This window comes from Pseudorca crassidens, chromosome 4 (assembly GCF_039906515.1).
Source record: "Pseudorca crassidens isolate mPseCra1 chromosome 4, mPseCra1.hap1, whole genome shotgun sequence".
Taxonomy (NCBI): domain Eukaryota; kingdom Metazoa; phylum Chordata; class Mammalia; order Artiodactyla; family Delphinidae; genus Pseudorca; species Pseudorca crassidens.
The window spans coordinates 67,554,903-67,568,233 of record NC_090299.1 but is presented as its reverse complement, the minus strand read 5'-3'; the positions used below and the strand labels follow the sequence as shown (position 1 = coordinate 67,568,233).

Here is a 13,331-nt window from a genome sequence, read left to right as displayed (position 1 = left end):
AATTGGAAAATGAATCTCAAAGAAACATTTTGGCACGTAGCTAGTAGGTGTCAGAACTTTACTTCAAACACTGTCTTGCTGTTTTCAAAGGCTGAGCAGTTTTTCGTTGTCACACAACATGAAATTAAACCCTGCTGTAAACATTTATGTTTCCTTTTTCCATTCACTGTATAGCTGCTTCTATAACAGGTACACTTTTATACATCTCAAAGGGAAAAGAGGTGGCACTCACATTAAACAATATGGCAGCTGTAAGAAGTGTCATCTCGCTGGCCATTGTTGGAAGTACTTGGAAATGTTTATTGGTAGGAAGGCACTCAGATTCTGAAGTGATCTGACAAGCAAATCCCCTTAGCTATGACTTTCTGCCGGCAATCACTGCTGCTCCTGGGACCCAAGAGTATTAGCCTGGTTTTGTTTGTTTGTTTCCTTTTGTTTTGTTTTGTTTTTGCCTCCTCACAAACTCTGCTTCCTCTGTTGTCATCAGGTTTTTTCTTTTAGCAGTTTGTAACAGGCAAGGATAATTTACAACCAGCATGGTTTTTTGTTCATTTCAATTTGTTATACACAGCACACCCTAAGTGCACCCCAACCTATAGTTACAGGGCTCCTTTTTATCCTCCCACGGCCATCAGATGTGCTGTGGATACAACCTCTCAATCCTTGCCAAGCACCATGTAGGTATTAAGATCCACAAGTTACAGATATGGAACAAGCATGAGTGGGCTTGTGTTCACAAATTTGAAAGCCGGGTAAATTATCCCTCTTATACAGTATGTGCCTGTGATAGAGGAGGTCATTAGAAGATGACTACTTCGGCACATGGGGACAATGTCAGACATCCATCAATAATAAGGTGTGGTGAATTCAAATCTGGGAACCTGGGAATGAGCAGATCTTAATTTCAAGATTCAAAAGAAACCAGGGCATCTTTCTGGAGTTCTTGTTTATTATTTTTATTTTTTAATACAAAATGGGTACATGTGCCACAGAATCTTAGCTCCCGTGAGTGAATATGAAGACCAGTTTTAAATGTAGACTTCTTGCAAGGTGTTGGTAAACATTTTGCATGTGACAGGGATTCTGAATGGACAAGTGAACACTTAATACCTTTTCTCCTAGGCATATTTATGTGCAAGCATCAGGTACAATCACATAAGTGATGTAGAATTCTCTGCACAACAAAGAAAAATGTCTTTCATTATTATATGTGGTTCCCCAAAACTTTTCACTTCTCTTTTGTAACCTGAAGGAGATAACATAGGGACTTTCTCGAAAGAATATTTTCACTTACTAGAGAGACTGTGAGGTCCTTCTTATAGATCACTGCTGAAAGTTCATATCTTCACCCTTATTTTTTGTTTGTTTTTGTTATACCCTATGAGCTTAGTTATACTTGGGTTTATCTCTTTTAGTTAAAACAAAACAAAACAAAACTTCTTTGGGGATAAAAAATTCCCTATGTGCTTAGACATTCTTTTGTAGATTATACTAATTTCACTTTATTCAGTTCAATAGTTACTGAATAATTATGAGCTTTGTCATGAGGGTGGAGCTCCAGGAAATACAAAGATAAAATAAAATCTCTGTTCAATAATGACTAACAGAGATTGTATGAGTGTTTGTCTGTGTGTCTTGTGGGGCAGAACTCAGGGATGCAAGTTAAAATTAGTATAAAAATAACTATTATTTGAGACAAGATAAGCTCAATACTTGGTAGACTCAAACAAAGTGCAGTGGGTCATTAGAGAGCAAGAAATCACATCCAAATGTGAGAATGGAAGGTTTGATGCTGAAAGCACCATTTGGAGCAGGCTTTGAAAGTGTTACTGTCCTTTGGAGCAAGGAAGGTATACAATCCAGAAGGAGGGAAATAGCATGGATAAAGCAAGGCATTTACCAGGAACAATAAGTGTATTTTGGCTGATATATGGGGAACATTACAAGATAGGCTGCAATAATCATTTGGGTCACACTGAGGACAGTTTTCAGTGCCAAAATGTGGCACAGAGTTTTCATTCTATGTGCAAAGGAACTATTTAGAAGGTTTCTGTACATGGAATTAGACTTTAGGAATATTTATTTAGCAATGATGTAGGGAATAGTTTGAAATCAAACTAAAATGGAGTCAGAGAACTGGTTAAGAGACAGTAAGAAATAATGAGAAACCAGTTATAAGTGGTGAAAATGGGAATAGAAATGAAGGGGTAGATTCAAGTGCCAGTGGAAGAGTAGAATTAAAAACACTTGGAAAATAATTGGAAATAAAAGATGAATCCATTGGGTAGTCATAGGTGACTTGGGTATAATCTATAGAAATAACTAACAGGAAGATACAGATTTATAGAATGGGAGGAAGGTGATAAGATTACTTTTAAAACTTCCTCCAAAATACGTTCCATTAAATGTATATTTTCTCGTATATTTTTTCCCAGTGCTACATTACTTTTTCTTATTCACTTATTAGTATCTTTGATTCAATGATAAAACAAATCAGCCTCTTGAACTGAGTGATACAAGGAAACTTAAGACACAGTCTCTGACCTCATGGAAATTACAGTTGACCCTTGAACAACATGGGTTCCAACTGTGTGGGTCCACTTACATGCAAATTTTTTCAATAGTAAATACTACAGTACTACACGATCCACGGTTGGTTGAATCTGAGGATACAGAACCATAAATACGGAGGAGCCACAGGTATGGAGGGCTGACTGTAACTTATACTCAGATTGTTCACTGCACAGAGGGTGTCCCTAACCTCCATGTTGTTCAAGGGTCAACTGTATAACCCTTTTGAGGAAGATAGGACACTGGATATGTGACTTTGGAACGGACATTTGTGTGTGGATTATGGGAGCATCATTACTACTCAGTGGTCATTTAGGTGAATATTTAGTAACATAAAAGGTAGTGAATGCTAAGTACCAAACAAATGATATAGTCAGTAGTAGATACTATAGAAATTCAGTCAGTAGTAGATACTATAGAAATTCAAAGGAGTGAAGATCATTTTCATTTTATTAATTTGGTTAAGCAATTACTCTGATGAAGGCTTCATGATAGGCTACAAAGGCACAGCTTTTGTCTTCAAGGCATTTACAATTTAAGGACAGGGAGATACACTGTAAATAAAAAGATAGAGAAAAAAGTTAACAGGTACAAGAAGAAACAGAAGAGTGGGTTAGTGGCCAATCATGTTAGTGTGGAAGAAAGAATACCACAAAATGTTTCTCTTTTCAAATTACCCTTCTTTACTTTTCTTTCCTATTCACTTTCATTCATAGAAGTGGTCAAGTAATGATAGCAGAGATTATAAAAAACATAAAGAAATGAGTTTAATTTTTCTCATATAAAAATTAGTTTTTAAGTGGTGGGGTGGTGGTGGTGGTGGGATGAACTGGGAGATTGGGATTGACATATATACACTAATATGTATAAAATAGATAACTAACAAAAAAACTTAAAAAATAATAAAAATAATACAAAAATTTAAAAATAAATAAATAAAAATTAGTTTTTATTCATTCAAATAGCCTTTTTACTCTAAGATGAATGCATCTCCCATATGATCTTTAAATTTCAATTTAGTTTTCAATACTTCAGCTAAGGGGGGAATCACAGATACAGAGGAGGGCTGACTATAGTTTATATGCAGATTTTAACTGATGAATTAAAAATGATCCCCTTTCCTTAGCTCATTCCAATCACCATTTACTCCTGCTCTCTCCTTCCTGTCCCATTCACACTTTAGATATAGCTGCATTACTGTGCTTGTCACACTAAGCCTGGACTACTTGATTCCAGGGACTCTGTGTGTGTGTGTGTGTGTGTGTGGTGTGTGTGTGTGTGTGTGTGGTGTGGTGTGGTGTGTGTGTGTGTGTGTGTGTGTCCTTCCTCTTGAAACTAACACTGTGAGGCCTGGTACATAGTAGCTGCTCAACAAATGTTTATCAAATTGAAATGGACTTTTTCCCTTTTTGACTAAACTGCTTAATACTTAGAGGCATGTGGTGCTAATATTTAAGACAGATTGGTTCATTCTGTTCAAGTACCACATAACCATTCACACACCATTGAGTTTAGTACTATTAAAGGGTAATTTCCCTTCTGGGAATTGTGCCTGTGGAAGACACATTTTACATATTCAGTCTTTTTTATCATCACTAGGCAGGTAAAGAGATTAAAATAAAAGGTTTTTTCAAGTGTGCAGTTATCCACATAGACCATACTTGGAAATCCCTGTGTATTCTGAGAAAAAAATAAAGAAGTACTAGTACTGAATGTGTCTACACCCAGAACTACCCAGTAGTCACATGCCTTTTTTAAAGATAAAAATATTAATGATTAATTTCTGTATGACACTATTCACCCAAATGACTTAGAAAAGCTATCATTTCCTCCTTTTTCTATCAGTATAATAAAACCCAATGTAATTAATTGAAAACCCCATTTTGCCCAGTTTTACAAGTTTTGGCCCATTGTGATACCTTCAATGTAGTATATTTTGTTTAATGTAATGTTTTTACTATTACTTTTAATTCACACATTTTAATAACTCAAAAGAGAGCATTTGTGTTTTATTTTCTCAAATAAGTTCCTTTTTGGACATGAGAATTCAATACTTAATAGCCTCTCAAATCACTTATAGAGAACTTTACAGGAAAATTGCTTTGACATCTATTATCTCCTTTCTTATTATGGCTATATGACTAGGAATTACTATTCTTGTTTTTGTTTTTGTTTTTGTTTTTGTTTTTGTTTTTGCGGTATGTGGGCCTCTCACTGTTGTGGCCTCTCCCGTTCGGAGCACAGGCCCCGGACGCGCAGGCCCAGCGGCCATGGCCCACGGGCCCAGCCGCTCCGCGGCACGTGGGATCCTCCCGGACCGGGGCACGAACCTGTGTCCCCTGCATCGGCAGGCGGACTATCAACCACTGCTCCACCAGGGAAGCCATGGAATTACTATTCTTATTTCATTTTTAATAGACTAAAAAATACTCAGGCTTAGAGAAATAAGTGACTTGCCTGAAATTCATATGTTCATGGGTTCTATGTGTGGACCAAAATTAGAGTGGAAATATTTGGATTCCTCATTCAGTACTGTCAATATTCAGAAAAACGGCTATGCCATACTGTAGCCAAATAGCACTGGATGTTTATTCTGTATAATAATAATAATGAACACTGTGAGCATTTACACTTGCCGGGCACATCCTGAGTACTTCACATGTGCTAGCTCACTGAATCCTTGCTGCAACTCAGTGAAGTTTAAACATGAGAAAACAGAGGCCCAAAGAAAGTAAGTAACCTGGCCAAAAAAGCACACCTAGTAAGTCCTTGAACTAGGATGTGAGCTCAGCCAATCTGCACTGTGTTGCCTTAAGCATCATTCTCATTGCTGGCGTTTCAGTGACAAGGATAGATTTAATGAAACAAATGTAAGTTGATAATCTCTTATAGAACTACCCTTCCTATCAATGAACGTGGAAGAAAGTTATCCTTGAACCCTGTAATTCTGTGAAGTACTTAAGTTGAAATTGAATTTGTTTCTCCATTCTAAGAGGTAATTTCTATTAACGGGGACTCTTTCATGTTTTATATTTAATATTTGATTAGAATTTTATTACATGGAAAAGTCTTTCCTATTCATTATATAATTTAGAATTATAGAACTTTATAACATAAATGAATCTAGGGGCCAAGCCAAAAATTTTAACCAGCAACACCAAATATTAGAGAGGTGATATGACCAGCACAAAGTACTTGCCTAGAGAGGCTGAGACAAGCTCAGACTCAGATCTTCCAAGGCTTTTCCCACAGTGAAGAAAGGTGTGAGCATAATAAAGGAACAGAATGTACGTTACGTGTGTGTGCATGTGTGTACTGACTGTTCTTTTAAAAATTAGTTGTGGAGCAGCATGACCTAGGTAGCTGGCTTGCAGGTCTCCTAGGTAAGGCTATAAATCCCCCTGAAAGACAATCAACTCCTGGATGAAAATCCTAGTCTATTTAATGGCACATAGTCAAATGAAAAGTGGAAGATTTAATTTTCCAAATACTTTTTGGAAAGTTTCTAGCTGCACATATATATTGGACTTTTAAATAGCTAATTCCTTTTTAAAATTAAATCTTAAATAGGTGTGAGATTTTCTCGTTCACTGATTTGTTGCCTATTCTAATAATTATTCATTAGTCTCTTTATGTGATGGAAGAAAGCCCAGCTGATTAAGCCACCAAATCATACTTCATTTTCTTTTCTTATGCTGTCTGATTGGTGCTGCAACTCAGAGGGCAAAATGCTTTTAGGAAGATCACTTAGATATATATTTGATTATATTATTATCGGAAGAAACACAGAGAAGTTTCTGACCATCATGCTGTTCCCATCTATACAGGACTTAGTGCTATTTAAATTATTATTCATGTTGTGCTAAGGCATTTCAAGCAGCTTTGGATCATTGAATGGAATGACGTCAAGTGTTAAACTATCCCTGGAAGCCTACAATTAGCAGGCATCCACAGAAAACTAAGCAACCAGAGTAAATGATTATTTCCTCTTAATTCATTTATTTTTCTTACATTTCATGTCATAAAAAACACATAAATCATTTTATTGTTATATCTTTCTCCCAATTTCAATCCACTGTTATCAGTAATTATTTAAAGTATGCTTAATCAAATAGCATTTATAATATATTATGCCTCATCAAAAATTCTGACATAAATCAAAAGGAGACTATTACCCTTAATGATTTATACAAAGAACTATCATAGTATTCTATACATTCAAAAGTGGGTTCTTGGGCTTCCCTGGTGGCGCAGTGGTTGAGAGTCTGCCTGCCGGTGCGGGGGACACGGGTTTGTGCCCCGGTCCGGGAAGATCGCACATGCCGCGGAGCGGCTGGGCCCGTGAGCCATGGCCGCTGAGCCTGCGCGTCTGGAGTCTGTGCTCCGCAACGGGAGAGGCCACAACAGTGAGAGGCCCGCGTACCAGAAAAAAAAAAAAAAAGTGGGTTCTTCAAAAAATTAAAAATAGAACTAACATATGATCCAGCAATTCCACTCCTAGATATTTACCCAAAGAAAATGAAAATACTAACTAGAAAACATGTGTGCACCTCTATATTCATTGCAGCATTATTTGCAATAGCCAAGATGGGGAAGGAATCTAAGTGCCAATCAATACATGAATGGCTAAAGAAGATGTGATTGATAGATATAGATATATATATATATATATATATATATATATATATATATGAAATAGGTGAGGGAGATTAAGAGGTACAAACTTCCAGTTGCAAAATAAATGATTCACAGGTATGAAATGTACAATGTGGGGAATATAGTCAATAACTATGTAATATCTTTGTATGGTGACATAAATAGACTTATTGTGGTGACTACTTTGGAATGTATAGAAATATTAAATCACTATGTTGTGTAGCAGGAACTAACATAGCTCTGTAGACCAATTACACTTCAAAAACAAACCAAAAATTGTGGACAAAATTAAGTTATGCATTTTCTCTTAAGTAAACATCTGAACCTATTTGGTCTCTTGATTGGGAGTCCATCTTGCCAAAGATAACTTAAGAAGTAGGAGGGCTGAGAAATAAAGGTGTAAATTTATTAATTCTTGTTAATATCTGTACCTATTTCAAGTTCTTTTTTGGAAAAAAAAAAAAGGTGCTTTTAAGACCATAGAAAATTCGGGTTCCCACCTCCATTTTTTTTCATAGAGTTTAAAGTCTATAGTGGAAGATATTCTACAGTGCAGCATGCATTTTAAACACTTTATGTTATAAAATACCATAAAATAGTCTGTGAACTTCACTGGAGCACCCATTATGTGCTTCCTTTAGATCCCAGCACAGTGCCTGGAACGTAGTGGTGCTCAATAAAATTCTGTTGGCTAAACTGATCAATGCCTTCTTCAAAGAAGTCTTCCTTGAGATTCCATCTTATACTACAAACAAGAGCAGTCCATTTCCATCATACATATGTTGCATCCTACTGTATTGTGGAGTCTGCATTTGCTTGTGTGTATTTTGGGGAGGGGATGGGGAAGAGTCTTATTTCCATGAATAAATTATAATGCCATTAGGCATAATAACTGTATATATGTGATTTATTTAGTTAACACATGGACTTTATATAGCTCTGTATATAAACAGCTAGCCTAGCTCATTAAACAGTTTTTCCCCAGTGAATAAAAACAGAATGAACCATTTGCTTTGGAGGTACCTAGTATCCTCTTTCTGTACTGTCTTCCTCTCTGATGTTATTACTTTTCTGCCTGGGTATCTTTATCTAATGCTCTATTCCCCTGCCTATTAACAGGAAAAAAATTCTCATCAATCATTTATCCTTAAACATAAATTGGTTTTCCCAGGTATTTGCAATTTAATCCTTTAGTCGTTATTGGGAATGAAAATCTTAGATTCCTCTATGGAGATTTCTGGTTAAAGAAATGCAGAAGATTGACAGAAAGGGTAAAAACCATTTATTTATATCCTACATTTTACTAGGCTGGTGGGCATCATGCCAGCTTGGGATCACATTCTGCCATTAAGATAATTAGATAAGCAGATGCTATACCTCCTTCACCACTCTGACCTCCATGTAAATACATGCACACAAACCCTTCAGCAAACTTAAAATCTTCAGAGATGGGACTGAACATATGTACATTTTTTAAAAAATTACAATGATATACTCTCAATGTTGAGAATTACTGTACTAGGCCCTTTTGTATGGTATTTTATTTAATCTCAAAATAACCCTATGAGGGAAGTACTACCACTACCATTTTATAGATAAGGAAATTGAGACTTAGGGAAGCTAAGTATCTTGCTCAAGTCCACAAGACTATTTGCCAGAGAGCTGGAATTTGATTCCAGTTCAGTAGGACTTCAAACTCACTCCCTTTTCAATATTATTGCCACTAAAACCTGATGCCACTAAAAAGAAACTGATCCTACAAATAACACCCTTCTAGTCAATGGATGGTTAATGACCGGTATGGGTCTATCAGTCAAGGTCCCAGAAGAAAGAGAAGGCATATCCAGTTGAGTAATTTGAGCACAGTTGAATATTGTCAGTTTGTAACAGTGTAGGCAATACCTTCATGCCAGTTACAGTGCAAATGGTTGATACCTGTAGGCCTGAAGATGTGAGCCTAGTTTAATGGAATCCAGAAAGAGGGGTGGCAGAGGGAGGGGGGGAAGGAGAGAAGTGGAGAGAGCTGCCAGACAGGGCTGTGCCTTTTGGTCCAAAGATGAAACCAGATCACAGAAATCCTGGGGGTGAGGTCAGGTAGCGCCTGATCTTGCCAGTCTTTATCGCTGGCTGAATCCAACTGAAAACCGCAAGGCAGGGGAGCCTAAGGACATGGTTTGTGCCCATATCAGCCACTAAAGACAGTGGAGGGTACAGAATGGATGTGGGTAAGTCAGCAAGGAGTATTAGGAAGTGTATCTTCTCCACCCCCATCCCTCAGATTCACCCCCTTTCTCTCTTACCATAAATGAAAATGGCAGAGACTTAAAGGAAACAACTGTTTGTGTCTGTTTTCTTTAATCCATGGTTGCAAATGCTTCTGAAATGTATTAGTGCACTTTCTTACTAAGCTTTCATAAGCATCTGCATTTGTTCTGCTTTTACTGTATTGTGGACAAAGGAAGTATGAAATATTGGTTAACACCGTCTCTCAAATAAGTACACATTCTTTAAAGCTTTTTGGATTTTTTGTATGTTTTTGGTTAGGTTAATTCAGATATAGTTTACATACAGAAAAACCCATCCATTTTAGCTCTGCAATTCTGTGTTTTCACAAATGTGTACAGTCCTGTATTTAACTCTACAGTCAAGATAAAGAATATTTTCATCACTCCAAAAGGTTCTAAAGCTTTTAAAAATCTTTAATCCCACTCAACTAACTGATACTAACTGGTATCAATGTTTTTTTCTTCTGATTTTAAATAGGAAAATTGGTGATAACATCCAACAGTGGGTAGTACTTAGTAAGTGCTATTATGAAAAGTATTTTTGTTGGTTTGTTTCCCCACCTTCTGACTTATATAAACTATTCATATTGGTTATTAACTCAATTCATGTATGTTAGACTGAGGAAAGGCTCATAATCTTGACTGCATGTTGAAATCATCTGAATTTATTAAATGACCTGATGGTCAGGTAGCATTTCATTAAAGCAGGATGTCTGGGGTTAAGACCAAGGCATCAATAATCTAAGCTTTCCAAGTAATTCCATATGTGGCTAAAGTTGAAACCTCTGAATTAGATCAGTTGTTCTCAATTCTGGCTGCACAGCAGAATCCCCTAGGCAATTGCTTAAAATATTGATGCTTTTCCCTTCAATTCTGATTTATATAACTTGTTCATAAAAGTTGACTACAAGAAAAAAATAAGATTTGGGTAACTTATATTTCTGAATGGTTGGGCTCCAGTTAAATCAAGGTTTTATTATAGTTCTGGGTATGTGGTGGTATTCAATAAATGTTAGATGGAGGTCCTAATCCCACAGCAGAGTCAAAGGGAATAATATATGCTCCCTCTTGGAAATAAACTGTTTGTGTATTTGAAATAATTGTCTTGGCAAACTATCACTTTCTGAAAATTGTCCTCTTAGGTAATTTACCTCAAATGGTAAGCCTTTTAATTTAAGAGAATACTATATTTCAACCCTATTTTTCAGCATAATATTAGGCACATATATATTTTACATCACTTTCATAATTCTCTCCAAGGAAATAGACAGGAAGCAAGATTAAGAGATGGAGGATAAGATTTAAACCAGCCTCTCTCTTAGAAGCACAAATGATGCTATTGCACTTCTGGGCCTGGAGAATGCTGCTACTTTGTAAAATAGAGCAATGGTACTTGCTGCTTTTTTTTTTTTTTAGCGGTACGCGGGCCTCTCACTGTTGTGGCCTCTCCCGTTGCGGAGCACAGGCTCCGGACGCGTAGGCTCAGCGGCCATGGCTCACGGGCCCAGCTGCTCCGCGGCATGTGCGATCTTCCCGGACCGGGGCACAAACCCGTGTTCCCTGCATCGGCAGGCGGACTCTAAACCACTGCGCCACCAGGGAAGCCCACTTTCTGCTTTTATAATGGTGAAATATATATGCAAAGGACAACTAATGCCGTTCGCTAAAACAGAACTGAACTGTCTAGTGAAATAGTTATGGGACTAGCAAAATATTTATATATGATATCTTTTTCAGATTTCAGGAACTAGTAACTGAAATAACAAAAATCTCTTTTGGCATAAAGTTACTGAAAATCTTTTATAGCATAAATGCTCATCAAGCAAACCTCCCGAATTTTATTGTTATAAATATTTAATCACCATGTTGCATGTTTCAATATACATTAACAACACCAGGTGTTGTATTTAATCCTTCAAATATAAACTAGTGCAACAAACGGCATTTTTCTTAAATGTTCTTGGTTTAATATAAAAAATATAAAGCTTGCTTAATTTGACCTTCGCACTTCTTACTCAGTTTTCCTACTCCTTTTTTCCTTTTTAGGACCATCTCAGAAAATAGTGTCACCTAAACAAGAGCATGAAGATAGGAAACATGACAAAGTCACAGATAAAGGAAGTGAGAGTGGGACTTCCTGTAATGAGCTCTCCACTTCCAGTTGTGACAGCCACTCAGAGGCAAGCACTCCCCAGGACAACCCACCCAGTGCCCAGCAGGCGACAGCTCACCAACCTAACACCTTAACATTGGATCGTCCTTCCAAAAAAGCACCTGTGCAATGGATGCCCCCACCAGACAAACGCAGAAACAGTGAACTCTTTCAGACACTCATCAGCAAATCCCGGGAAACCAATCTTTCCAAAAAGAAAGTCTGTGAGAAGCTAAGTGTGGAAGAAGAAATGAAAAAGTGTATTCAGGATTTTAAAAAAATCCACATTCCAGATTATTTTCCAGAGCGCAAACGCCAGTGGCAGTCTGAACTGTTACAGAAGTATGGGTTATAGTAATTATCACATTCCTGCAGTATTTCAATGACGTTCAGTGTTTACTACGGTGTCACCACCTGACCGTGTACTAACAATGGTCAGTGTGATTCTTGCTGCTCTTCCTTTTTGTGAACAGTGGATGTGGGACAGTATTTTCTTTCATTCTTTTTGTTGTTGTTGTTGTTTTTAGAAATATGATTTTTAAAAAAGAAAACTCGTACATGTTGAATCAGATGGTGTTCCTGATTCAAACCGTTTTGCAAGAATGAAAGCAAAATGTGCATGACCAAGAAGCTTAGAATCTTGATTTTTGAACTGTGGTCATGTTTGTCATTTTGTAACTCACCAAAAACAAAATCATCATATCACTCCAAGTAAAGTGACAATATGGATGAAGCCACATCAAGTAAAATGTTAGATCACGGTTTGGGGACCCAAATCCAAAACTGTTTAAATGTTAATGCAATAAAACAAGTATTATGTTTGCATGAGCACAATGTTACAAATAATTCACAAGACGTAGGGAAGATTTGTTTGCTGCTTGGAAAGAAAAAATTATGAAAAAATAGCAAAAAAAAAAAAAAAAAGAAAGGTTCAGGCAAAGCCTATAAATGTAAGCTGTCTAGGAGATTGAATCTTATTTGTTCTGGATCTGTGATTTTTTTGTGTATGTGTATGGTGTTCTGTATGTATGTTAAGATGATGTAAATATGCCTTATAATCTTGTGTTATGACACTGACATTCATCTATTAATGCTAGTCATGGTTATTTCTGTGAAATGAGTCCTTACATCGAGCTGTGAAAATTGGTATAATGATGCTCTGAAAGATCTGACTATAATGTTAATCAAAATAATTGAGGGAAATGGTAAAGAGCTTTATGTATTTGTTTAAAAAAAGGAAAATATATTAGAATTCCTTGATCTCTATTGACTCTTCTTTTAAAATATTCAGTTGTTATATTGTCTTCAATTTTCCTTTAAAATCCCAAACTGGAGAATGATATGTTCAACCTTAATGTTGACAAGCTAGAGACTTGCTTCCAGGACATGGAAGCAAACTAAATGTCCATCGACAGATGAATGGATAAAGAAGATGTGATACATATATACAATGGACTATTAGCCATCCAAAGGAATGAAATTGGGTCATTTGTAGAAATGTGGATGGACCTAGAGTCTGTCCTACAGAGTGAAGTGAGTCAGAAAGAGAAAAACAAATGTCGTATATTAATGCATACATGGGAATCTAAAATAATGGTACAGATGAACCTATTTGCAGGGCAGGAATAAAGATGCAGACATAGAGAACGGACATGCGGACATGGTGG

The 13,331-nt window shown here is 36.7% G+C and overlaps 1 protein-coding gene across 2 annotated transcripts in view; it reads left to right on the top strand.

Moving 5' to 3' along the window:
- The window catches only part of KCTD8 (potassium channel tetramerization domain containing 8), a 257,513-nt gene extending 244,589 nt beyond the window's left edge, over window positions 1-12,924 (top strand). The window contains exon 3 of one of the 2 annotated variants that reach the window (XR_010942980.1): window positions 11,559-11,696. Coding sequence is in view for 1 of the 2 variants with exons in the window: in XM_067735847.1 (XP_067591948.1) it covers window positions 11,559-12,019 (461 nt within the window). In the remaining variant the exon portion in view is untranslated. Of the gene's footprint in view, window positions 1-11,558 lie in introns of both variants that reach the window. The other variant, XM_067735847.1, reaches the window with a different exon arrangement.
- Window positions 12,925-13,331: the final 407 nt, after the last annotated feature.